Raw genomic sequence first — 24,418 nt, 5'->3', positions numbered from 1 at the left:
GCAAGCAGGTCAGCAAAATCAATGGGTTGGTTATGTGCAGCTAAAATAAGTATGTTGCTTTGAAAGTCGTATAGCGATGTCATGATTTTGCCATCGGTATGCAGCAAAATTACAGAGATTCACACATTCCTACAAAAATGCGCTAAAGAAAAAGTGTATTCAAAAATAATGAACTCTGCATTCTCTCCTGAGGGTATTTTTTAGGAGTTAATTTAAACTACTTTTGAACAGTGGGTGCTGGCATTGCTATTTCAAATCTGAATAGCTCGTGGCCATGATTGTCCCTCTATATCCAGAACCAACTGTATGGATTACGTTTGACAAATGACTAATCGTTGAGAAAAACAAGACAATGAAGAGATTAGAAAATGAGATATGAACAAAATTTCCAGGTATCACATTTTAAGAGAATAGTGAAACTAAGTTGGACCTGTAACATTAAAAATAAAATTAAAAAAACAAACAAACAAACAAACAAAACCCAAACTGTGTCTTTATTCTCTGTTCAGATAGCATGGGAAAGGGATAAAGCAGGAATGATTCCCTTATTCTGATTTATATGGCTTTTGTGGAACCTCAGAATCCAAAGGAATAGAAATCATTTTCACTTAATTGACTTCTTGCAGGATACTGCTACCCGCAGCATCTATCTCTTTTTCTCTTTTCACTGCGGCCTTTCCCTTTCTTTGAGTACTATGAAAATGCAATGATGGCCCAGAAGAGGATTTCTAGTCTATCGAGTTATATCCCTGCAGGATAGAGAATTTGTAATTGCATATTCTATTCTATCAAGCCTTGAATTTCCAGTTCCCCAGACCCTAACGAGACCTAGCTGAGCACCAAAATTCAGAGCAAAAATGTTGATACTTTTGATCATTTGATCATTTATGTAGATACTTGTGGGTGAGTATGCAGTAACTGATTGCTGAAAATGACTATTGACGTTTTCTCTTCAGTATTTCGTCTTCACTGGTGTACTGGCAATGGTGACTTGTGCAGTCTTTCTTCGTCTCAACTCTGTCCTGAAGCTGGCAGTACTTCTCATCATGATTGCGATCTATTCTCTGCTGACTGAGACTATTTATGCTTCCCTTTTTCTGCAATATGACAACTTCAACCACAACGGAGAGTAAGTGTTAGCATCCTCCTTTAGGAGAAAAATGTCTTTTTGAGAGTGTACGCGTACTGGACAGCACCATAGTCAAGAATTGATTGTTAATTGCAAGAGGTAATGACTAATCCTACAAGATTTATAATGTAATTCTTTCTCAGGCCTTCTAATTAAAATGCTCATTTCATGAGACCAATGCTCTACTGAGCACAGATTCTCTCTTATGTCTCCCATAGTCTATCCACGTTGCTAAAAAGTAGGCGTTTGGCTATTTCCCACTATAGGGCGTGGAGAGCTATGCTGGGGTGGAAATATCTTCTTCACAAGAGACATGTCTGTGGTATTATTGCATAAACAAAATGTACTTAGAAATTTTACTAACCATTTCCAAATGTGAAAGGTTTCTGAAAGAAAATGAAAACCAGGATGTGAAGCTCTGTGGGAAAAAGCTACACCACATAATGGGTCAACCATACGACAGAAGGGGACCCAGGAGAACTGAATATAACGCTGTTCAGAAACGAAGAGAGAAAAGGAAGGAGTTGGAAGTAGCTAGAATAGGGGAGAAGGAAGGCGAGTTGTCACTGTGGTCAGGTCCAGGCCAGGGAAAGAAAAAGGAGGGGAAAAACCAGCTAAATACAGCTGCTAAACAGCTCAGAGCACAAAAATCACTGGCCAAGGAAAGTCTGGAATAGAAAAAAGTTGGACCCATGTTTCGAGTTCTGAGCTAAGCCATGATGAGTGATAGAGCTCAATAGCTCAGGCACAGCACAGCACCACTTCGGGTAGCAAAATAGTAATCTTCGTGTAGCGCTACACCAAGTGTCAACAGGCCCATGGTCAGACTTATATGGGTAATTTTTTGCAAAAAAAAAAAAAAATTGTTTTGTGTAGAATGGATGGTAGATGTAGCCAGTGAGATCCAGAAGGAGTAAGACTTTATTGAGTTGAGTTTGTGAGCAGGAAGCAGATTCAGGGAGAAGCATAAGAGGCACAAGAGATGATTGTAACTTGAAGAGGATACAATGAGATTCACAAGTGAGTAGCAAAGAGACAAAATGATCAAGCAGTATTTGTATCTCATCTGAAATGCTGAAGATGTTTGCAGAATAAAAGACTTAAAACACAAACTTCTCTGGATTTGCAGCTACAATCTTGTCAAACATTCTTATTTGCATTTGTCTATCCTAACATTTTAAGAGTATACGTGAAGTACTAGCTGTATTTAGGTCATTGCATTTTATTCTGGTGATAAGCAAAAATATGCTTTCCAGTGGGTATACACCAGTTGCTTCTAATACTGAAAACTCCGGAGATACTGACTGAAACTCTGACCTCAAATTAAGAAAAAGGAAGTGAACTGTTGACTTTCTGAGGGTAGGTTTTCACCTGTATAGATCTCAAACTACCATATATAATTGTTAAAAATATAGGCAATAAAGGATGATCCTGTTTTGTAGGATGACATTTGAAGGACAGGTCTGGGAGAGGAGCTGAAGGGCAAGCAGGAGGACAGAAGATCCACCAACATTTGCATAGTCAGAAGAGCATCAAGTGCTGCAATAACTCTGAAGCTTAGCACCAGTGATTTAGCTCATTTAGGAAAACACTTCTTTTTCAATCTTTCATACTTGACCAATTTTGTATTGCTGCTGCTTGTGCCTCTGAGCACATGCTTTCTATGCCATAGACGCACAGAAAGATAGAAAAGTGTGGATCTGCAGTGCAAGTAGTTCTCATAGCAGCCGCATATTTACACACAGTACAGCCCTGCACACATACCTTTTCCTGCTACCTTCCTACAGCAGCAAGGCACTGACTTAAATGTTATATGACTTGGGATGCAATTCCTGTTTCTAATGCTAGTTATACTTCTACAATTTAATGATACGACATATAGTGTACTCGCAGCAGAGCCCAGAAAATATGATACATGGCAGGAAGGAAACAATATTATGGCCAAGTAACTGGAGGTAGAAATTATTATCATTGTCTCTGACTTTTGTCACTTATGAAACGTAGCAAAAAAAAGATTCTACTTTGCATAAAAATCTTAGAGAATTCAAAATAGTTCCTACGCTACCTGGGAATGAAACACCACGGTGAGTTTTATCAGGAAGGAGGAAGAAAAAGCCATGAAGTTAATTTTTCAAACAACAAAAAACACAAGGGTTACAAAATCAAACTCCTTCATGATTACAATAAGTATTGATAAAGCAATAACTGTATTTTACTTTGAATTTTTTCTTCCAGCACAGACTTCCTGGGTACAAAGGAAGCATCTTTACTACTGATGGCAATGTTCCTTTTAGCTGTATTTTATCATGGTCAACAGGTAATGCAAATATTTACTTTAACCATTCCCTATGCCACTTGCAATTGCAGGATGTGACAATAATTACTTTCAAAATACCAACTGCCTTTTTATCCACTTGAGCATATGACCTTTACCAATTTAATAACCCATGTGCAGAATCTGATTAAAGAAAGCCCGCATCAAACACTGCCCAGCAGTTCTTAAAGAACGTGTGCAATATTATATTCAGCAGTAGGCAAGTTATACTGCAGTTATTAATAGAAGTAGAAGGAGCAAATGGGACTTCATCTATTCTAAGTACTTGTGTAATTCTAGTGGCATCTGACTGCTCCCGTGCACTTGGGAAGGAGGAAAACCAAAATGATGAAAGGGAATCACAAGTCAGAAAACAAGAAAACTACCACGAAATGATTTAACATGTTTATATGGGAAAACACCAGATTTGAAGAAATGAAATGATTCTAAAGGTCTAAACACCAACACTAACTTCTCTGGGGAATGGACCAGTAGCAGGAAACATGTCACCTAGGTCTGGATTCACCTGGATCATAAAAAGGGGTTAGGTGTCTAAAAGCTTTCGGATTCGCATCCTTGAGAAGTAATACATAACCCTGATTTTTCAGAAATTCAGATATAGTGCATAGGTGGGGTGAAATACGCAACCATCTAAAGCCAGGGTGTTTTCTTCTCACTGTTTCCAGCTGGCAACCTCTAGGCAGCTGCACGTCGAACATTAGACAGTTCCTCAGTTGCACAGAGGCAAACAGGACTGCTTCCATTAAAGGAAGTAGCAGCCAGAATTGCCTTTACACACAGTCCTGCCTGTTCAAATTGCTTAAAGATGCTCCCTTCATTAATACCAGCATTTCTGCATCCTAATTTGTGGAAATTCTAAGAAATTCTTAACACAAACAAAGGTACAACTCTAAGGATTTGAGATCCTTTGAAGTGAAAGCAGGTAATCTAATGACAGAAGACATTTAAGGCATTTTGATAGCTTCAGGATTAGGCAGAATCCAAGCAAAGCTCTTCAGGATAACAGTACTAGATGTAAATATCTGTATTTCACATAACCTGGGGTGCTTGAGATGCTTCTTGCGCTGAAGCGTCTTGGCTGTCCTGGAAAGGTTCCTCGTCCTACCAAACGGCATGGCTCTATCCAAACTGTCCCCTGGAAACTGTCCATGACATATGCTGACTCCTGCATGTTCTCCCAAATAACTGCCAAGTACAGACCAGAAGCATTCATATTTCCTGGGACATCCCCTGTGCAGTGGTTTATCCACAACAAGCATGACCTCCCCTTAGCTGCCTGCATCCTAGGGAAAAGGGGAAGAAGCAAGAAATGCAAAGTGGAGGTTGTTCTACTGGAAGGAGGAACAAAAAGGAAGAGATACACCTAATCCTGTTGTTATGCTTTTATTATCCTTTCTGCATTCATATTTTACTGTAGTGAAGAAAGTATATTTGCAAGTGCTTGCCTTATCTGGCATTAAAATATTTTCTCTGGTAGGAAGTGCCCCTTTGGGATGTCAGTCCTCCCCTTTCTCATTCTCCAAAGAAAAATATTCTGCCTCGCAATCTCTGATCATTACCTTGCGCTTCCCTTACGTGTGGTAATTAACTGCAGAGAGATTGAGTTGTAGCAGTGTTCAAGGACATGCGGACTGTTAGGCTTTGTGTAATGTGTCTGCTCTGTTTTCTTTAGTGAAATTAGAGGTGTTTTTGAGAGTTACTTGGCAGGCCAAAAAACTTGAGCATTTCAAGGTTTATGTGGCACTCAGTCATTCTGTATTGGCACCACTGTGTAGTCATTCTATTTCTTTACAGGATCAAAAAATAAACCCAAAACTCAATCCTGCATTTTTGCTGGTTTTAGTAAGTACCAGGACATAACAGAGCATCTCTTTAAAAATGTCTATTTTCGAACTTTCAGTGTGACTCATCCTTTTACCCCAAACTGATAGTATCATCTCTCTTCTCTGCTGAAGCGGCAATAATATTTTTTCCTTTTACAATGAGGTTATAAATAACTAGAATAAAATTATTTACAATGTAAGAATTATCTGCTGCTCTTCTGAGCTAGGTTTAGAGACGTTAATTTCTCCTAGCGCAGCGTTTCCTCTCCCCCCTCCAAAAAAAACCCTAATCGTCAGCTGTTAGAAATTGTGTTTCACTTTAATTGCAAAGCTGTCCTTGTAGCGGCATTAGATGTCTAAAGTATCAAAGCGCTCAGAATTCACCAGCCACTCCTGCTCCAAGCCAGTCTGTGAAATGCAGTTAGGTCCCCTTGCAGCGTTGTAATCAATGTTGCCTTCTCAGTCAGTCTGTAGAGAAAAAGGTCAGCTGTGGTTTGGTATGTGTTCTGCCTTGTAGTACAAAATCAAGGCGAAAGACAAGGAAACTGAAAAACATCAGGAAAAATGATGTAAAAAATACTTTTTCCGATGTGCAGTTAAAGTGCAGTTATTCTAAGGAATTAATAGTCAAAAGATAGAATATCTGAATTTTAACATTTTAAAATAAATTGTTTATAAAGGTGGCCACAGCATCCAGAAAGTAAGTAAATCACTGTTCAAATGCATCCAAGCTTTGAGAGATTCTGTCAAGTTAGGCTCATTTTTAGCTTTTAGGGAAAAAGGCCCCCTGGAGTACAATCAACCTGCACGCCTCCTTGCCAGATGCTTTGCATTTTCTTCTGAAATGTTCGCCATTGGTCACTGCTAATGACAAAAATGTGGACAAGATGAGTCACTAAACAATGCCTGAACCCCCTGTTAGTCATTCCCACCCACTGCAGGATTGCGCTTTACTTCGACTTGCTGTGAGTTATATCCCAGTCACTTCCTCAATCCCAGCACTTTTTAACAAGTCATTTGATGTCTCTCCTAGTTATAAATGCATTTATTTGGTGTAACATGTTTCTGTGCCGAGTATTTGATTATTATCTCTGATTAGAGCATTAACCCTTAAAAGTATGTTCTGTCCTCCTTGGTTTGTAGCTGAGGCCATCAGGATATCCGTACTGTGCATGTACTAAACTGTGACTGTGCAGGCACGCTGCATCTGCAATACAACAGGGACAGAGTCTTCAGGGGGATACCAAACAGCATGTCTATGACTCTCCTTTAAGAGACTTGCAAAGCAAATAAGTGCATATCCTAAACGTAGAAACATCTCATTTTGACATCATGGACTTGAAAGTCCTCCTTGACAGTGTGTTGGGCTGTTATATTTAGCGTGGCTGAGAGAAAGACACTCACTCATTCTTGAGAAGTAAATTACCTCTCTCTGCAAAATGTTTGGAATTGCTCTTGTATTACTTTTTCATGAAATCCATTTCATTTGGAAACATATGGAAAGGGAAACATTTTTTTTTTTTCATTTTGGGACTTAAGGGCTTATGTTGTTAAATGAACTTCCTCTTCTGTTACCTTAACTCCTCTATGACTCCCTAATGTCATTATTTAACTAATACAGCAATGTTTAAGAGAAAAATAACTCTGTGAAATTTTCTAGCCACGGAGCATAGCAGTCATATGACAAATATTATTAGTCCCAAGTTTCCTCTTAGATATTCACCATACGCACAGTAAAAAAATGACTTTTTTCTGGTGATGAAATCAAATTCTTTAGGAGTTAAAACTCTTCTATTGCACTGAAGGCATTTATATAGCAGGAACAGCCTTCCCAGATGACAGTACAAGATTGACTCTTATCAGGTTTTATTTTTGCTTTTTTCTTCTTTGTGGAACTACAGCTTGAATATACAGCAAGGTTGGATTTTCTGTGGCGTGTTCAAGCAAAAGAAGAAATCAATGAAATGAAGGAATTAAGAGAGCACAATGAAAATATGCTACGGAATATTTTACCCAGTCATGTTGCCCGCCATTTCCTGGAGAAAGATCGAGATAATGAAGTATGTATCAGCTTTATTTCTGATATTTTTTTCTAATAAGCGAAAAAAAAAGCAGATCTGATTGATAGAAAACTTTTAGTACTCAACTCTTAATAGGACTCAGTACCTAAATAGTTCCCATATTTGGTATCTGGTCCATTTTTAAAGGAATTTATGCTTAAGGTCAAGACCAGTGATTATTATTTGTATTCAGCACTTCTGAGACTGCACTGGGAGTACTGTGTCCAGTTTTTGGCTCCAGTACAAGAGACTGACACACTAGAGCAATCCAGCATAAGGCCACCAAAATGATTAGGGGACTGGGGCACATGACATACGAGGAGAAGCTGATATTGTTAGGTTTGTTCAACCTTAAGAGCAAAAGACTGAAGGAGAATCTTATTGCTCTCTTCAACAATCTAATGGATGGTTTTAAAGAGGACAGAGCCAAACGCTTCTCAGAGGTTCACAGTGGAAGGACAAGGGGCAATGGACACAAGCTGCAGGAAGAAAAATCCCAGTTAGATACCAGAAAAAACTTCTTCCCCATGGAAGGGGTCAAACACTGGATCATGGGCTCAGAAAGGTTGTGGAATCTCCAGTCTTGGAGATACCTCAGCCCTCAACTGGCCATGGCCGTGAGGCCAGTTGGACCTACCTGGTTCTACTTTGAGTGGGGGCTGTATTAGATGACCTCTAGAGGTCCCTTCCAACCTATGAATCCATGAAAATCAAGGATTCCTAAAAAGATATGCAAATTTAATAGAATGCTTGTGCAACCTTAGGGCAGGCCAGCATTGCAACAGTGTTATTGCAGTCCTGCATGTTATTATGCAAGAAATTTGTGTAACAAACAGGAACACACCTGAGTTTCCTGCATCTTCAAACCCAAGAGAATGTTTTTGCCATTTCATATGACTTTGCTCCTGAAGTACCTCTTTGCATAGCTGAAAAAATATCCATTTCAGAAACATAGTTTGTAGCTATGTTCCTAAAGAGTGTATGTAGTAGGCACAGACAAACTTAGTGAGCGAAGTGAAGCATGCTGAAAGCCTGTCAGACAGAGGGAAAAGTGATAAAATCTGCAAATAATGGAGTCTCTGGATATTCCTAAGATACAATTTGGAAAAGAGTTGATGAAAGCATAAAAGAAAGCACAGCATTTGTTTCTGTGGTAGCAGTAAGACACTTATGCCTTATCTGAAAGAAGGCAAATGCGTATAATGATATTATCTGTGAATAAAGGTTATTGTATGATGAAACTGGGATTTTAGCAAGTAATGTTGGAATTACCTTTTCAGATGAAGAAATGACAAATGTTTCAAGATTCAGGTTCCCAGCAGTGACATGTCTATTCTTTGGATTCAAGGCTCTCTCTTTCTGAATGTACATTTTAGAACTAGATGTAACCAGCCAAATCAGACTGCACAATGAGGAATCATTGTGTTCTGAAGGTGTGATTTCAAATATCACCTAGGGAAAGAGGACATAGTGAGAAGCTACAAGGAAAGATACTTTAGAAATCAGCCTCTTGAGTAATTTTACACTCTGCAGGTATTAAGCTGCGATAAAAACACTGTTCTGCACATGAGAAAATGTGTCTGTAAAAGCAACCTGGTTAAAGCATTTCATTATAGGTGAAGTAGACTCTGACACCAGCCATGAGTGTGTTTTGTCACGTCTGTATTATCGATTCTCAGGGAATATGTGTCCTCTCTTACACAGCCATTCACATGTGTTCACATGCATAATAATTTTGAAAAGCAAACAGATGCCCCATGGATCACTGCTGATGCTTCAATAACTTGCCATTCAATCAGTGCCACCAACCCCGCTTTTTTGTAAGGCAATTTCCCAGAATGATTATACTTGGGAATGATTTATGCGGGAGCTGGCTGGCTGTAACATTTACCAGATTTCAATACAATCAATCCTGCAATTCATGTCTGGCTATTAAGTTAATTCTTCTGCTTTCAAAAAATGAATTCCCAAATGTGTACTGTAAGCATATTCTCATGGATGTATTATTTCTGTCTTGATGCTTCTTAGCAAAAATAGAAAAAAATGAGCAGCTGAAGGCTCAGCCAATTGTTTCGTGTCTTCAAAATTTGAGGAAAGACTGTATCTGAGTGTGCGTGTGCACATATATCCACAGTCCTCCTAGCACACATGGTCTCTTCTCCCATAAGCAGGCATCCGCAAACTAGCCTGTGTATTATCTATGAAATGGCACATGAGTGTCCTTAGAGGATGGCTTCCATGGTCCTGCAGATGTTCTTCAGTGGAACTATGTGTAAGGAGAAGGGGTTAGGCAAATCAGTCATGAATCTCTAGAAAAAGCAACATTTTCTCATTTTTCCTGGAGGACACATTCCTAAAGAATCAAGATAGCAATAGTAGTAACAACTGCTAACAGTATTAGCAGTGCAGGTTTGAGGTTCAGGATGCTTTTTTAGGGAGAAGCAGGGGGAGAGAGGAAGAAGAGGTGTTCGTATTAGGTACATGGTGTCTATCAAACTTTGCTAAAATACATTAGCAAGAACATTGCAAAGCAACTGCTTCAGGCCAGAATGTTATAAGAGGAGCCATGAACAGCAATGAAAGCATCCAACCATTCAGCAATACTGTACTGCTTTTTGGTCTTGCCCTGCCGAGGGACAGAAACAGCTAATGGTTGGCAGGTGAAGCAAGAAAAATTCAACAAAAGAGAATAGGTGTGTTTGTGGCATACTAGACACTAGGAAAGCACACCAGGAGCTGTGGGGGGGTCCTGTCCCTGGCATTTTTAAAGTTGAAATTAGATTTTTTTTCCTAAAAATTTGTTTCAGCTCAGAAAAGAGTTGACTGTCTTTTCACACATGTAGTCACAAGAACGCACACTTAAATCTGTCATTCAGAGCGAATTATACGTATAGCATAAGGGGGAGCTTATCCCAAGGCATACTTTATCCTAGTAACCTCCTATGTCTGATCCCTTATAAGCTGTCTTCTGTCCCCAGTAACTCCATTATCTTCCCCTGCTCTTTTCCTCCCTCCTTTCAAACCCTAATAGCAGGAACCTTTTCCCAGAGCCAGGCAATCAAGAGTCTCTGTAGTCACCTTAGAAGAACCATAGGTTGCAGCAGAGTGAGCGTTCTCTGAAAACTTTTAAAGAGGTGCAGTAATCTGAAGGATAAATTATCCACCTGAAAAGATGGTCAATGAGTGAGGTCTTTCATCAAGAGGTCTTATTAGACATTTAAAATGGTCCCTGCTAATCAATAACTGTACAAATATATTCTTATCTGCAAGCATTTACAAAATAGCCTTGAATGTCTTACCTTGAAAACATCAGGTTCCTTCTACTTGACTAACAGTGTTTAACTCTGTAGCATCCATACTGCAAATGAATCCTTCATTTCTTCAAATGTTTCTGCACATAAATCAAAACTAGAAATTATATTTCTTTTTTTTTCCCTGTTGTAGTATCCTGATCTCCGAGGAAGAAGAAGCAGGCTTTCAAACAAAGAGCAAATCCTGTCTAATTTTCATGATAAAAAAGTGGAGAGCTGGCAGCCTCCTCCTATGGAGCCTAGCTAGTCACTAATACCTTATATACTGATGCTATCCTGAGTTATTAATGTATTACGTATGAAAAGAAAAGAAATATATATTTAAGTGCAGACAATTACTTTCTCATCCCTATTTACCAGTTGAACTTGTTTTTCTCTGTTGTTCCCTTAGGAATTGTACTCTCAGTCCTATGATGCTGTTGGCGTGATGTTTGCTTCCATTCCCGGATTTGCTGACTTCTATTCCCAGACCGAAATGAATAACCAAGGAGTAGAATGTCTGCGCTTGCTGAATGAAATCATTGCAGACTTTGATGAGGTAACACCAGCTATTAGAAAAAATTTGATAATATTTAAATGATGAGTTTCTAAATGCTAAATATGTCATTCTAAATCACCAAATTTACTAAATATTCTACTTCCAATAATTACCTAATTTTTGCTCCAATTGCTATTGCAATTTTCTGTTTTGCTTTTTCTACTTAGTGTTGCCAAGCATTGGTCTGAATGACGTCGTGAGGTAGAGGCTGAAATCAATATAGCTACTTGACTGTAAACATACATAAATAAAACCACAAACTGCTCCAGAATATCTAGAAGTAGAACATGCCTTCATTTTGTGGAAGAAAGAAGGGTGAGGATACTTGCAACAGTTCTGGGAAATAATGGTCTAAATCCTAACAGATAAAGATATTGTTTTGAAGACAGTGGGTGGACTGACCTAACAAATGTTAATGATAAATAATGTCAAGTTAAATGTGAGGAGTGCAATTCATCCTAGAATCCAATGTTGCACAAAGAATGAAAGATGGTAACATTTGGACTGAGGTTGCTTATCTGATCAGATATGTAAGATAAAAGTTAAGCTACTTGCTTTACTGAGGAATTCAGAAGTGGAGGGAAATAAACAATTTGAACAGGACATAAAGAGAAAAAAGAACGTTTATAAGGATCATGTCCATGGAAAAGATAACCAAAATTAATTTCAGAAAGGGCGCTGGGGCAGGATACGACAGATGCAAAGTTAGCACAGATGAGATCCTCAGGGTAAGTATTTCCCGCTGCAAGCAAAAAGAAACTGGAAGTTGAAAAGGTAGTACAGAGCAAGCTGCAGACTCTGCCAAGTAGTTAATAAGGATGCTAAGATAAATGGTATTAGGTCCGGCAATGAACCCAAGAGGAATTAGGAGAGAAAGTGGAAAAAGGAAAGCCCCAAAAAGAGCCTTGAAAAAACTTAAGAACTAGGAAGTGCATGAAACTAAGGCTAAAGGTATTTAGAATGGCGAATCTGAACTTACAGACTACAAGTGGTTTTCAGCAGTTTGTGCCCATCCTGCGCTGCCCAGGTAATAGAGGTAGAATCTGATCCATCTGCATTTAACAGAGAGAGTGGACCTGTGACCCAGGATGGAAAGATCCAGATGGGAAAGGGGGACAATCATTGATCTATGACTTTCTTTTTTTTTTTTTTTTGAAAAAAAGCTTTAAAGAGAAAGAGGAAAAAACAGGCCTTTTCAGAATTCTTCTGAGTAAGGCAAAATTGGCACTAAACTGGAGTGCAGGTGAGAGGGAACACGGATAGCAAGAAATCTTTGAGAAACAGTGGAAAATACGACCCAATAAACTCATGTTCTGTTTAATCTCTGTTTAGCCCAAAGGATTTTTGAATTGTTTTCTCTATTGTGGTACAGTATCAGCTGGAGAGCTGAAGAGTATCTTGTCAGATGAATATTAGGGCACACTCCAGGAAAGCAGAAGGAATGAGTTTGTCCCCTTAAAAGGAGCTGGATCTGTATCTCTCTCACTACACAGTCCATCTAACTGTGGAGCAATTGCCCAAAAGAGAGTAGGCAAAAACTCCACTTAGGCTGTGCTTTGTGAAAGGGAACACCTTCCATGCGTTTTGCGTGGCTCACAACTTGAAAGGCATTATCAGAGTGCACACGAGTGAATTTTCGAGGGAAGTCTAGAAGGGATGCTTGATTTTTAGATCTGGATCAGGATGCTGCCTATAGATTAAGCCTGTAGAAAAGTTCTTCTGAAAAACTAAGTGTTGACAAAGTTTAGATCTCTCCAGGGTTTAGAATACAGGGGTTGGGGGGGAAGATGGCCTTGTTTTGTTCTGTCTTTTTAATTTAGTCCTGCTTCAGTCTTACTTTAAGCACCTACCTCTCTTTGAGGATCTAGCCTAAGGTATCTTGTATTGAAAGGATGGTATCTCCAAGGGCTTCAGAGGAAGTTAGTGGAAGAAAAGTTGAAAGCGAAAGGCATAGGACTGGGAAAAAAGACCAGGAGAAGACTTTTTTTTTTTTCCCTTCACTCCCAAGCATCTAGTATCTAAAGCATCTCACATGTTTTGAAGAATTTATTGTCACATTGCTCCTCTGGAAGTTACGTTATATTCATTTCATAAGTGGAAAACCGAGGCACAAAGGGGTAATTGTCTTTCCTGCAGTTATTTGAAAACAAAGACACCAGTGTCCAAGCCAGAAAATAGAAACTAAATAGGAACCCACGTCAGGGCCTTAACTGCACTTTTATCTTCCGTCATCCTGAACCTCTGCACAAGGAAGGCTAATAGAGTGGTAGCTCATCAATGCTGGACCAGGGTCAACATTATTAAACTGTGACAGACGACAAAACTGAGTTTATCCATATAGCTCGGCAGGTACTAAAACCACTGACGGGAAGTGGAATAATTGACAGAGCAAGGCAGGGCGCAGCGTGGTGCATCCTTGTGCAGTCTGGCAGGAAACTAAACTGCTTTCCTATGAGACAAGCTCTGCCACCCCCCATGAACAGCTTTCTATATGGGTATAAACACCTAATTCTTATCTCTAAGATCTTGCAGGGCTGTCGGTATGTTTCTTGATTAATAGTTTTGTTTTTGTTTCTTTTAACCTTTTCTGATTAAAAATGTTATGGCTGAAACTGAATGCAAAGTCTATTACTGTGAATTAATTTAAAATATCTTGTCATGCATGTGCATGTAATCTTCACAGCAAAATTGCATTGTTGCTGTGGCAGTTACTGAAGATAAATTTTGCGTCAAAAACCCTGACATAACACTGCGTTCAGGTCCCTAGCACCTGCTCTGTAATTAAAAAAGGGACTAATTAGGGACTGTACTATGTCCCAGACATCTTCAGTTGAATAATAGATACATTGTTGGTATGGGTAGTAAATGGAATTATGTGATCCCCTGCTGACTGCTAACTTACTTCCAGCATGGTCATGCCGTTAGTATAGTCTATACAAGCAAAGCGAAAAGTAATATCCCAGAACAACTGAAGTAAGTAATCCTACCCATGGAAAAGGAACCAGAAGTCATTTCAGGTACAGTGTTTCAGGGACAGTAATGTATCCATATGACTATTGACTAGCACTGAAGGTTGGCACTATGCCTTGCTTTTCATGATGTTTTTTCCAGCACTATCTACTGCCTTGATGTAGCTCTGGAAGCAAAATGCAGATGTGCAGCTTGAGAGCAGAGCAGATCGATTAACCACAGAAAAATGTTGCTCCTCAGCATCACATGAACACCTCTGTATAGACACTCACGTGTAGAAGTGCTAGGACAGGGTTCTGTTGACTAAGCCTGGGTGCCTAGTGCCGTTTGAGATGTTCTAGGGTATCTAAGGCACCCACATGGGACTGGTAGGTAAGATATAGCACCTTAGAAAATTAATTCATGCTATTCTGGAGCAACCCCGGGGGCATAGCCAGGAAGCAGGCTCTAGGGCGTCACAGATGATACTACATGCCCATGTTTTGGCAGCTGAATTGAGTTCTTAATCTCAAATCAGGTTCTACCCTGTGAGCCCCTTCCTTCGCTTCCACAGGTAAAAATAGTAGAGAAACTTCATTCGTAGGACCAGGAAGCTCTTTCGGAATGAAGGAGGCTGAAAAAAATCCAAATAGACCTTACTTGGAAAGTGTGATGAGGGTAGGGGATGGGTTATTTTTATTTGTTTGTTTCTTTGTTTGTTTGTTTCCTTTCCTTTTTTGAGGAGTTTCTCTGTTATTTGAGAATGGAAAAGTTGCAATCCAGATTCATTATTCTGTCTTCCGGGTAGTGCATCTATTTCAGGGAGTCAAGGCCAGTCAAATAAAATTGTGAGCAGTGGCCTTACAAAACCTGCCATCACCAGCTGCACAGAGTAGGAGTCCTCACAGGACTCAGGCCCCAAGGCTAGCTCTTTCTGAGGAAACTTGGTCCAAAAGTAGGTATTTGGGAGGAGGTGACTAACTCTTCTCAAAGCACAGTCTTTACTCAGGGTTTGGAGTTTTTTTCCTCCTAATGGCCTACAAACTGTTGACTTGCAAATTATCCAGGCTTCTTGTCTACTGAGGCAGAATTGGAGATATTGGATCTGGACTGACACAGGGTGATTTTTTTGTTTGACATATAATGTATTATAGAATCCAGTTATACATGGCTTCCTACTTTGGACGCTAGCACAGAGGTGCTGATAGCAACATTTCATACATCGACAAACAGACATGAGTATTGCAGATCTAGTTTTATAATTACCCATTTTTTTATATGGCTGTGATCTTAAAAGGACACATTCAGGGCTAAACTCCCATTCTTAGAGATATTGTACCAAAAAATAGTACAGGGACCTTTCTCCTATTCTAAAGATTATGAACCTTGTTGGGAATTTTTTCTGGAATGTAATAGTCTGTCTAGTCTTTTTAATCTATCATTTATGTATCTCCGTGATAGTACAGTTGGGATATAAGAGCTTTCTAGTTCGTGGGTTGGTTGGTTGCTCCGGAGGAGTCCTCCTTTTTCTTCCTCCATAGTGATTTACATGATATTTATGACAACAGATTTTAATATAATATGTTGTCACAAACACAGATTCTGGTAGAATACAGGCTCTTGCTTTCAGACTTCACTGATAACTTTATAATTGTGATATCTCTTGGAATATTCTATTTTGTACTATTTTGTATCTGTTTTATTGCATATATATGCGACAGGGCTTACCTGACAGCTGACCTCCATTTAACCTTAGGTTTGCATGGATTGCAGCATGAAGCTATTTGTTGCTTTTTAGATATCAGCTGCATTCCAGGGTTTGAAAATAACTCTTGGACTATGTTGGTAAATTAGCAACCCCATTTAAAATGTCAAAATAAATAACAACTGATTTAGAACTGACTCTGAATATCTTTCCCTAATATCAAAATCCATCATCCTATCATACTCCGAATAAAATAAAAGGCAAATGAACCATTATTTGAAAAAGGAAAGAACCCAGCTAACAAACAGAATTAAGCAGGAAAAAATGGAAATTCAGAAATAATAATGAATGAAAGGAAAGAGTATAACTTGAGATTCTTTCTTCTAAGTTGCCTAATAACTAAAAGATTTTTCCATCTTAAAAAGATTCTTTTTAGCTATTTATCAGGCACTTTAAATTACTATGTTGTTTGCTATTGTTTCCTGCAACCACCTGGAAATCTGTTTCTTCACCAGAATCATTTTCTCCCCTTGCCCACACACCTGGTGCTCTCAGACTGCTCACAAAAGCTGAGCTACAATAAGCATTGTTTTCCTTTAGGAGAGAATTTGGAAGAGCTGCCCATGTAGGTGGGAAAGGCAGATAATGGGCTTTGTTAGTGATTTGAAGAAAATGAGAAATGGGTCAAGTTTTTGGACTTCCCTGACTCAGAAAGAAGTCGTTAACCATATGGCTTTGTATTCCCTGCATGCAATGCTGTACGGCTTTCCGTTAAGAGACAGGTGGCGTGATAGCTGCAGACCAGCCACAGAGCTTCCCAGACCCCGACTCTGGCTGACGTACACTGTGGTTAGTTCAACGGCGGGGATATTTTATGTTATGCCTTTGGTATGTTTCTCCCTTGGAATGAAATAATCCCTTTAGTTTTTAATTGGCAGGAAGCTCAAACCCACAAGCTGGAAAAAGAATGCAGGACAGTACATAAAAGAAGGGGAAAATCTTCATTAAATTTTTGCCTGACCACAGTAAGATTTTCTTCCACTTAAATTCCAACTAAGTTAAGTCTTTAGAACGGAAAGTTTAAAACTCCTTATCTGTGATCTCTTTTATTCTTTCTCCCCCACCCCAGGCCTGCCTAACCATATTGATTCCTGCATTTATTATAAGCCACCTGCCTATCTTGACGTTTCCCTGGGTGTTAGGGTATTAACTTCTGCAATTCACATCTTTGAAGACTACGATGAGGCAGTAGGTGCCTGTGTCCCGCCTAAATCTCTGTTGTGCTTGAGGTTTAGGCACGTGACAACCTGACCTCTCCTTGGGTCTCTGAAGGAATGACCTCTTTATTTTGTACAAAATCCTCAGTTAAATTATGAACGGGGACTGGAAACAGGGCCCAAACTGGCATTCTCACTCCACTGAGTGCTTTAGTCACTAGACTAAACTTATTTTCCCTCTTGCAGACTCTAGATCTAACAACTTTTTATGCCTTCTTAGCAGGTACGGTTATCCCAGGCAGATATAGATGTTATCATTTCTTATTTGTTCCCTGTATTTTCTGTAGAAGGGGTAAACACATAATAAAAGTGTAGACTGAACCACTCATTGGACATATCTATATGTGGTCCACACAGTACATGAAGAGAGAGAGAAGTATGTGATGCAGAAGGCCCTGATCTCTCATAAAAGTTCTTTGGAGGCATCTACCTCCATCCACTGACTGTAAGATGGATAGGTAGTTATTTTAAGTGGATCGAACTCCCTTTCTCACTGGTCTCATCACCTGAAAGCTTGCCGTAGCAGCACTTAATTTAAGTAAACTGAGTTCCTGACAAATAGATACGGGAATGTTTTTAAGTAATTATGTTTTCTTACATTCATACACACGCAGGGTTTGTCTTCGCTAATTTTGGGTGACTATGTCTCATGTAACGCAATAATCATCTGCATTTATGTTAGGCTGGAATATGTATGTCTTATATATTCCATTATGTGATTTTCCAAACAACCGTGCAGAGCACAGCAGGATTTAATGTGAATGTGCTCTGTGAGTAGACAGTGTGGCAACAATTCACAGCTTTAAACTCAGTATATCCCAGGACCTGGAATGAACTCCGTGCCATTATCAACTGAAAAAAAAAAAAAACATGAGTGTAACGATTCCTTTTGACATGCAAGAATTAGAAATTACAGAAGTAACAGTGTTTTCTTACATTCTATTAGTTACTAGGTGAAGAGAGATTTCAAGATATTGAAAAAATTAAAACGATTGGCAGCACATACATGGCTGTGTCTGGATTATCACCTGAAAAACAGGTAAGAGAGTAGTCTTCTTTAAGAAGTAAAGCTTTTGGTGTGATCTCACCCTTCACATTAAAGAATATTAATATCATTTTTTGAAGTTCAAAGAGCTATGTTTGCTAAAAGAAAATAGACATTTTGGGCTTCTTACAGACAACAGTTGCACTTCTTGATGAAGTGAAATGCCAGCTTGTGCTCTGTACAAGAACCATATGGATTCCTTCCACAAATTTAGACTTATAGGGGACAGGAAAAAAAAAAATCTCTATCACACTAATGTCTATCCACAGCAGGTCTGTCTATATCTTAGGAGATACTCTAAAGTAATCCCCATAACTCAGACCAGAATTTGGCTAGTAGCCTCCAATAAATTGTATTAAACTAGCAGTAGTATACTTGCACAAGTATGAGGTTCATTTTTAAGAGAAGCAATGCATTTAAACGTTCATTGTAAGGATGTGTCTGTATATCTACAGATGGCAAAATGAACTCTACCTCAGAAATAAAATAGACCCATCAGTTCAGCTAAATAGCGTCACGAAGCCAGAAGCCAGCACGTTGCCCTCCCCTTCAGAGGTGCAAATCAAGCCGAGAGAAAAATCAGACACAGAAGACACACACAGAGTCAAATACATAAACCTCAGTGAAGCTAGATTAAAGAAATCCATTCATAATTACACCCCAAAATATGCCAGAAAGAGGATTTTCAAGGGAAGAAGATATAATTCTAAAATACACCCAACGAGAAATCGGTAGCTATTGAAATCTGTCTTGCACGGCAAGCGGTGCCTCTCCCCAGGGAAGAGCGCCACGAACACAGGTGTGCTGCCCCAGATCAACCAAGGAGTGGGCATTAGATCTGCCTACCTTCGTTGCAACTGCCAGGAAAGCAAAATCCGATTTAGAGTGAGCTCTGAAAACTAGAAAATGTCCATTGTCTGTTTAGAATGCGTTACAATACATGTCAAATGTAACCAGCTGAGCATCTCCCACCTACAGAATAACAACAGTGATACTGAAGGCTAGAAATTCACAAAACTAAGTAAGCATGAGATTTTTGTGTGTTCCAGCTCAAATTACTTTCGTGAAAAAATGAGCAAAGAAAGACTGAACACTAGAGAAAAGGGCTGGTTACAGGTACATAGCTCCTAACAAGCACTTCTAACTCTAGATGTGGGTAAAAACTCAAAGGGAAGAAACCTATGCAGCACTTCCAAAACTGATTAGTTCACCTGCTGTTTGAACTATATTAGCCTAATGGAATCAATATGCAGATTTTAAATATCTTTATACATATATGTATACCACCTCATCAGCATCTAAGAGGTGACGGGTGCTGCGGGAGTGATGGTACGCTCTGAATTGAATGAGGCAAAGGACAAAGAATGAACAATGTGTGAGCAGAGCAGGATGAAGCTGAGGAGATGCTTGTCATCAGGATTAATAATGTGGATGCTCAAATGCCAAAGGGCTAGATTGGATTACCCAGTGGGTGCCTCCCAATTCTTCATTGCTACTGACCGGAGCTTCATTTAATGAACTAATTACCTGGTTTCAGATTAGATGGGACAACATCATAACATTATTAGGCCAAAGCCATGGGTGTGTTCCTAACACCACTTCCCAGCCAGAGAAGCATTTAAGGAGATCCCTCTTTCTTCTGGACAGTTGTTATCCCGTGGGAATGGGAAAGTTCCTGTCCCATGGGAAATGGGAAATGTAAAGACCACTCCTCCTGCCCTGGCTGACATATTGAGAGAGGAAGCAGCCTGACACTGCTCTGTCCTGCTTGTACAGGAACCTGGGGACAAAAGCAGGGAGTGACTGTGCTTCTCTAAACAGACGAAATATATGAGATATGGAATAGCCCTTTCTCTGTCATTTACCATGCTTTAGGTTGCCTGGCTTACACTGTTGTTCCTGGCAATTTTCCATCCCTGGGAGCACTAGAATGATGTACACAAGGGATGATTTCAGCAAAGGAAAATTATTTTTTTCTCCTCTTTTGCTCTACTGCTTGCTCACCTGGGTGATCCCTGGGTGTTCTCATTAATTTTTCTGCCTCCCACCTAAGATATCTAAATTCTCTCTGTACTTCCTTTCTCAGCCTTAGTCGGATTTCACATGTCCTGTTAATTCCCATGATTGCCCTTCAGATTCCTGATAGGAAATGACTCTCTTCTGTACTTCACAGTAAGGTTTCTCTGTATTCAGGTGTACAAATGCTGCAATATAAATGGGAAGTAGCTACTTTACCGCTACCCTACCTCACTTGGATCTAGCATATTGAGACTACTTTTAAAAATTCCAAATTCAGACAGCTGGCACTTGGTGGGGAATTGGTGGGAACTGTTATATAGGCAAACATCAAACATTTATATATTTTTTTTTTATAATTGACTTCTTAGCAATGTGAAGACAAATGGGGGCATTTGTGTGCTCTGGCCGACTTCTCCATAGCTCTGAATGAAAGCATACAGGAGATCAACAAGCATTCATTTAACAACTTTGAGCTTCGCATTGGTAAGCAGAATTCAAGCACGAGAATTAAAATGCAATGTTGTCTCCAAGGATCCACCTCTGTAAGGGCATCTCAGAAGCATTGCAAAGACATGTTCCTTTTAAGAAACTATCCTCTGTTTTCACATTGACTTAATCACAGGCAAAGCTAAAAATAAGAAGTACTCCATTTCCAGAATACTGGCCCTAATTTGGAGGGCTGGAGGTGTCCTAAGTTTCTGCAAATTGTCTATGGATAGCATAATTGCCTATTGTCTTTGAAAAGTCTGGCAAAGAGCCAATACAGTGTAAAACAAAAAGTGAGCTGAGAACCCCAAACCTAACCCCAGACTTGTGCAATATCTAGTTACTCTCCCTGTACAGAAAGACTCTCTCTCTATAAAAGGGGAATGGTAGTTTATCCTAAACCCTCTACAAAGCACTTGGATTCTACACAAAAATTTAACTCCAGTTTCGACCTGAGCTGGCTCAATAGTAGTATATCTGTTACCAAAACAATCTTACAACATATATTCTTCTAATAATTTAGTAAGAATATGTCAATATTTTCATGTCATGGAACAGATGAATGTAATTTCTTGACCGTGTAGCACCAATTGGGTTGCCTTCAACAAGCATAGAACCAGAAAGATCTTTCCTGTTACATAAGAATCAGTTTGAAGGAGCTTTGAGAATAGTGCACAGAGTTAAGATGCTATGTGAGTACTAAAGCTCCATTGTGATGGTACCCTGTAAAATAACTCTGGAGACAGCACTTTTCACGTTCTCTAGCTTTTCTGGCCTGCCTTTCTTTCCCTCTTTCTTCTTTTTTTTTTGTTTGTTTTTCTTTTTTTCTTTCTTTGTCTTTCTTTCTGTCTCTCTCTTTCTTTCCTCCTACATCTTTTCCTTAAGCTTAGAGGTAAGTGTGCCTGAACCAGGCTGCTGTTTCTTAAGTGCAAATATGTTTTTCAGCCTTTTTTGTCTAACTGGCTCTTTCTTTTCTTTTCTTTTTTTTCTTCAATAGGGATTAGCCATGGCTCCGTGGTAGCAGGAGTTATTGGTGCTAAGAAGCCCCAGTATGACATCTGGGGCAAAACAGTTAACTTAGCGAGTCGAATGGACAGCACAGGTGTTAGTGACAGAATACAAGTGCCTGAAGAAACGTATCTGATCCTGAAGGACCGGGGATTTGCCTTTGACTACCGAGGAGAGATTTACGTAAAAGGTATCAGTGAACAGGAAGGAAAAATCAAAACATATTTTCTTCTAGGAAGAGTTCAACCAAATCCTTTAATCTTACAACCAAGAAAACTGACTGGACAGTACTCATTAGCAGCTGTTGTATTAGGACTTGTACAGTCTCTTAACAGGCAAAAACAGAAGCAAATCCTTAACGAGAACAATAACTCTGGAATCATAAAGGGACATTACAACCGGAGGACTTTGCTCACTCCTGGCGGATCTGAGGCAGCAGCCCAGGCAGAGGGGGCTGATAAAACTGAATTGCCATAATCAACATTTTGTTTGTGTTCTTTTTTTTTGTATTTCTTTTATATATAAAATAAATATACAAATAAAAAGGGTTTAATTTTTTTTAAATGAAGTGTGATTATTTTCTGGGTGTGATATTGCCATGAGATTCAAATCCTTTACATTTTAACAAATTGTGCCAGCATCTCTCCCCCCTAGCTATGATTCGCCTTTGAATGTCTAGCCGCAGCAGCTCTAGGCTCACCATAGCAGTGTAGGCCCACACGGCTAGTTACCTACAAAAAGGAGCAAGAATTTACCCTTGACTGGACTGATTTAGAACATAAATTGTGGAGGGCGTTAAGCATGGGAAAGCAGGCAACATTGCCCATGCTGGTCAAGTGGAAGCAAAAGCGTAAGGAGACTGAGCACGTTCTTCTCACCTTTGATTGCTTTTAGGTGGAGACCTATACGTATCTGAGCTAGTTATCTGGTCTTCACAATAATCCAGGGAAAGCTAGTCAATAAAGCCAATTGATTTTAAAGTTCAAGTTATCTACCCAGATAAGGGAATCTGAGAGATAGAAGAGATGAATCTTGCCTTAAATTCACTGACTCCATTGAGTCCACTGGCTGCAGTTAACAGAGCCCAAGGTGTCTAGCTTAAGTGACTGTGAACAGATGAATTGTATCTTGGTGCAACAGCTCCCACATCAGAAGGTCATGACTCTCTTGTAGGCCCTATGACATATCTATCAGCCCTATCTGGAGGATTCAGATGCCCTAGGCTATCTCAAATGGCACTAGACACCTGTGAGTGGAAAACAGAACTGTAGCTTGAATGACTGGTCTCGAGTCTACAGCTGAGCCTACTAGCAAGTCAAGAAATTAATCAGATTCTCTGGAGACTCTTTCCAGAGCTTAACTCACAAGATACCACTCTTACTCCCATCTGCAGTCTGTGTTCTTACCAAATGAGGGCTCTTCAACGATATAAAATGTGTTTATGCTGAAGTACAGGAAGATAAAGCTCACTGCTAAACGGTTGCTTGGTTTCCTCAGGAGGAAGAGAGGCCAAGACTGAGGTTACCCCTAATCGTGCCAGCATGGACATAGTCCTGTTGGGTTGCTACAAGGGCACACGAAGGTACTGCACACCTTATATCAAAAGAAGCAGAGGATAATTTTCTTCAGGAAGGCTACTCAGCTTCCCCTCGGAAACAATAACCATTTTGAGGAGTTTCCTATAGGCATTGGTACCATGATTCATACACAGACTTGTAAACTGCACAGATGAACCTCTCATCAAGCCTGTAAGCTCAAAGCAGCAGGGTTTGTCTCAGTAAATATTATTGTTCATATAAACTGCAGATGGATGCAGCAGAACCTGGAACTGCACAGCAGTCCCCACACAAGACCTCCCACATCCAGTACAGTGCAACACACGGATTCTTTGCAAGAAAATACAAGCCTTGCCATTTTACAGGCCGTTACCCACTCCTGGTCCCACTGAACCAGGCCCATTTTTATAAAGATGGCCAATGTGGCTAGGAAATCATGACTCCCTACATTGTCCCATTTACTATTGTTCAGTAATAAAAAAGACATCAAAACAGGAAAATGTTTAATTGTAGTAGAGCAAAAATATTGCCTTTCATTGTAAAATATCCTGAAGATGGGTGCACGGGACAAAATTTAATCAGCTCAGTGCCGGCTTCAGAAATGGAAAATAATATAAATGCCCAAACAAATTCCAGAGAAAATTACATCACTGAAGGACTGGTCTTGAGAGCTTAGAGCAAAGAGCTGTCTAAAATGTTACATCTACTGACAAATATTCCAATAACAGAGCTCTCGTTCCGAGTTGGTTACCTCTTTGAATTCCCATAAATACTGTCTCTTAACCCAGAGAAGGGACCTTGGAAGGTAAAGCCCCTCAGATTGCACAAGGTAACAGTGATACTGTAAGAGAAGTAGACACAGAAGGGCTGAAGCTGTTAAACTAATGTCATATTTAAAGAGGTATTTGGGGCCCTAAAGAAGTAAGTTCTGGCTGTTTTAACCAGCTCATTAAACAGCTTTCCTTCTCAGCTTATTTCTGTACTGGATGGGTTCACTTCTCCAGATTCTTTAAACATTTAATTCTTGCTAAATATATATCCCTGCTGAATGTATTTTCTAACTCTCACTACCACTGCCAATCCCTGTAATGACAATTAATCAGTGAGTGGAAGATATTAGCGAGACAATGGGATTTGAGATTGGACATGTGAGGGTTACTTTACTTCTTCTTAGCAT

At 39.5% G+C, this 24,418-nt stretch overlaps 1 protein-coding gene across 2 annotated transcripts in view; it reads left to right on the top strand.

The window, feature by feature from the left end:
* ADCY8 (adenylate cyclase 8) overlaps positions 1-22,249 on the top strand; it is a 128,700-nt gene extending 106,451 nt beyond the window's left edge. Inside the window, exons 12-18 of one of the 2 annotated variants that reach the window (XM_068933317.1) lie at positions 957-1,129; positions 3,365-3,446; positions 7,189-7,347; positions 11,050-11,196; positions 18,074-18,166; positions 20,560-20,674; positions 21,675-22,249. In XM_068933317.1, the coding sequence (XP_068789418.1) occupies positions 957-1,129; positions 3,365-3,446; positions 7,189-7,347; positions 11,050-11,196; positions 18,074-18,166; positions 20,560-20,674; positions 21,675-22,162 (1,257 nt within the window). In that variant the 3' untranslated portion in view covers positions 22,163-22,249. Of the gene's footprint in view, positions 1-956; positions 1,130-3,364; positions 3,447-7,188; positions 7,348-11,049; positions 11,197-11,363; positions 13,811-18,073; positions 18,167-20,559; positions 20,675-21,674 lie in introns of those variants that run through there. The other variant, XM_068933319.1, reaches the window with a different exon arrangement.
* The last annotated feature ends 2,169 nt before the right edge of the window (positions 22,250-24,418 follow it).

Source organism: Struthio camelus, chromosome 2 (genome assembly GCF_040807025.1).
Source record: "Struthio camelus isolate bStrCam1 chromosome 2, bStrCam1.hap1, whole genome shotgun sequence".
Classification (NCBI taxonomy): domain Eukaryota; kingdom Metazoa; phylum Chordata; class Aves; order Struthioniformes; family Struthionidae; genus Struthio; species Struthio camelus.
The sequence above is the reverse complement of the archived record's forward strand: the minus strand, read 5'-3'. Positions and strand labels throughout refer to the sequence as shown.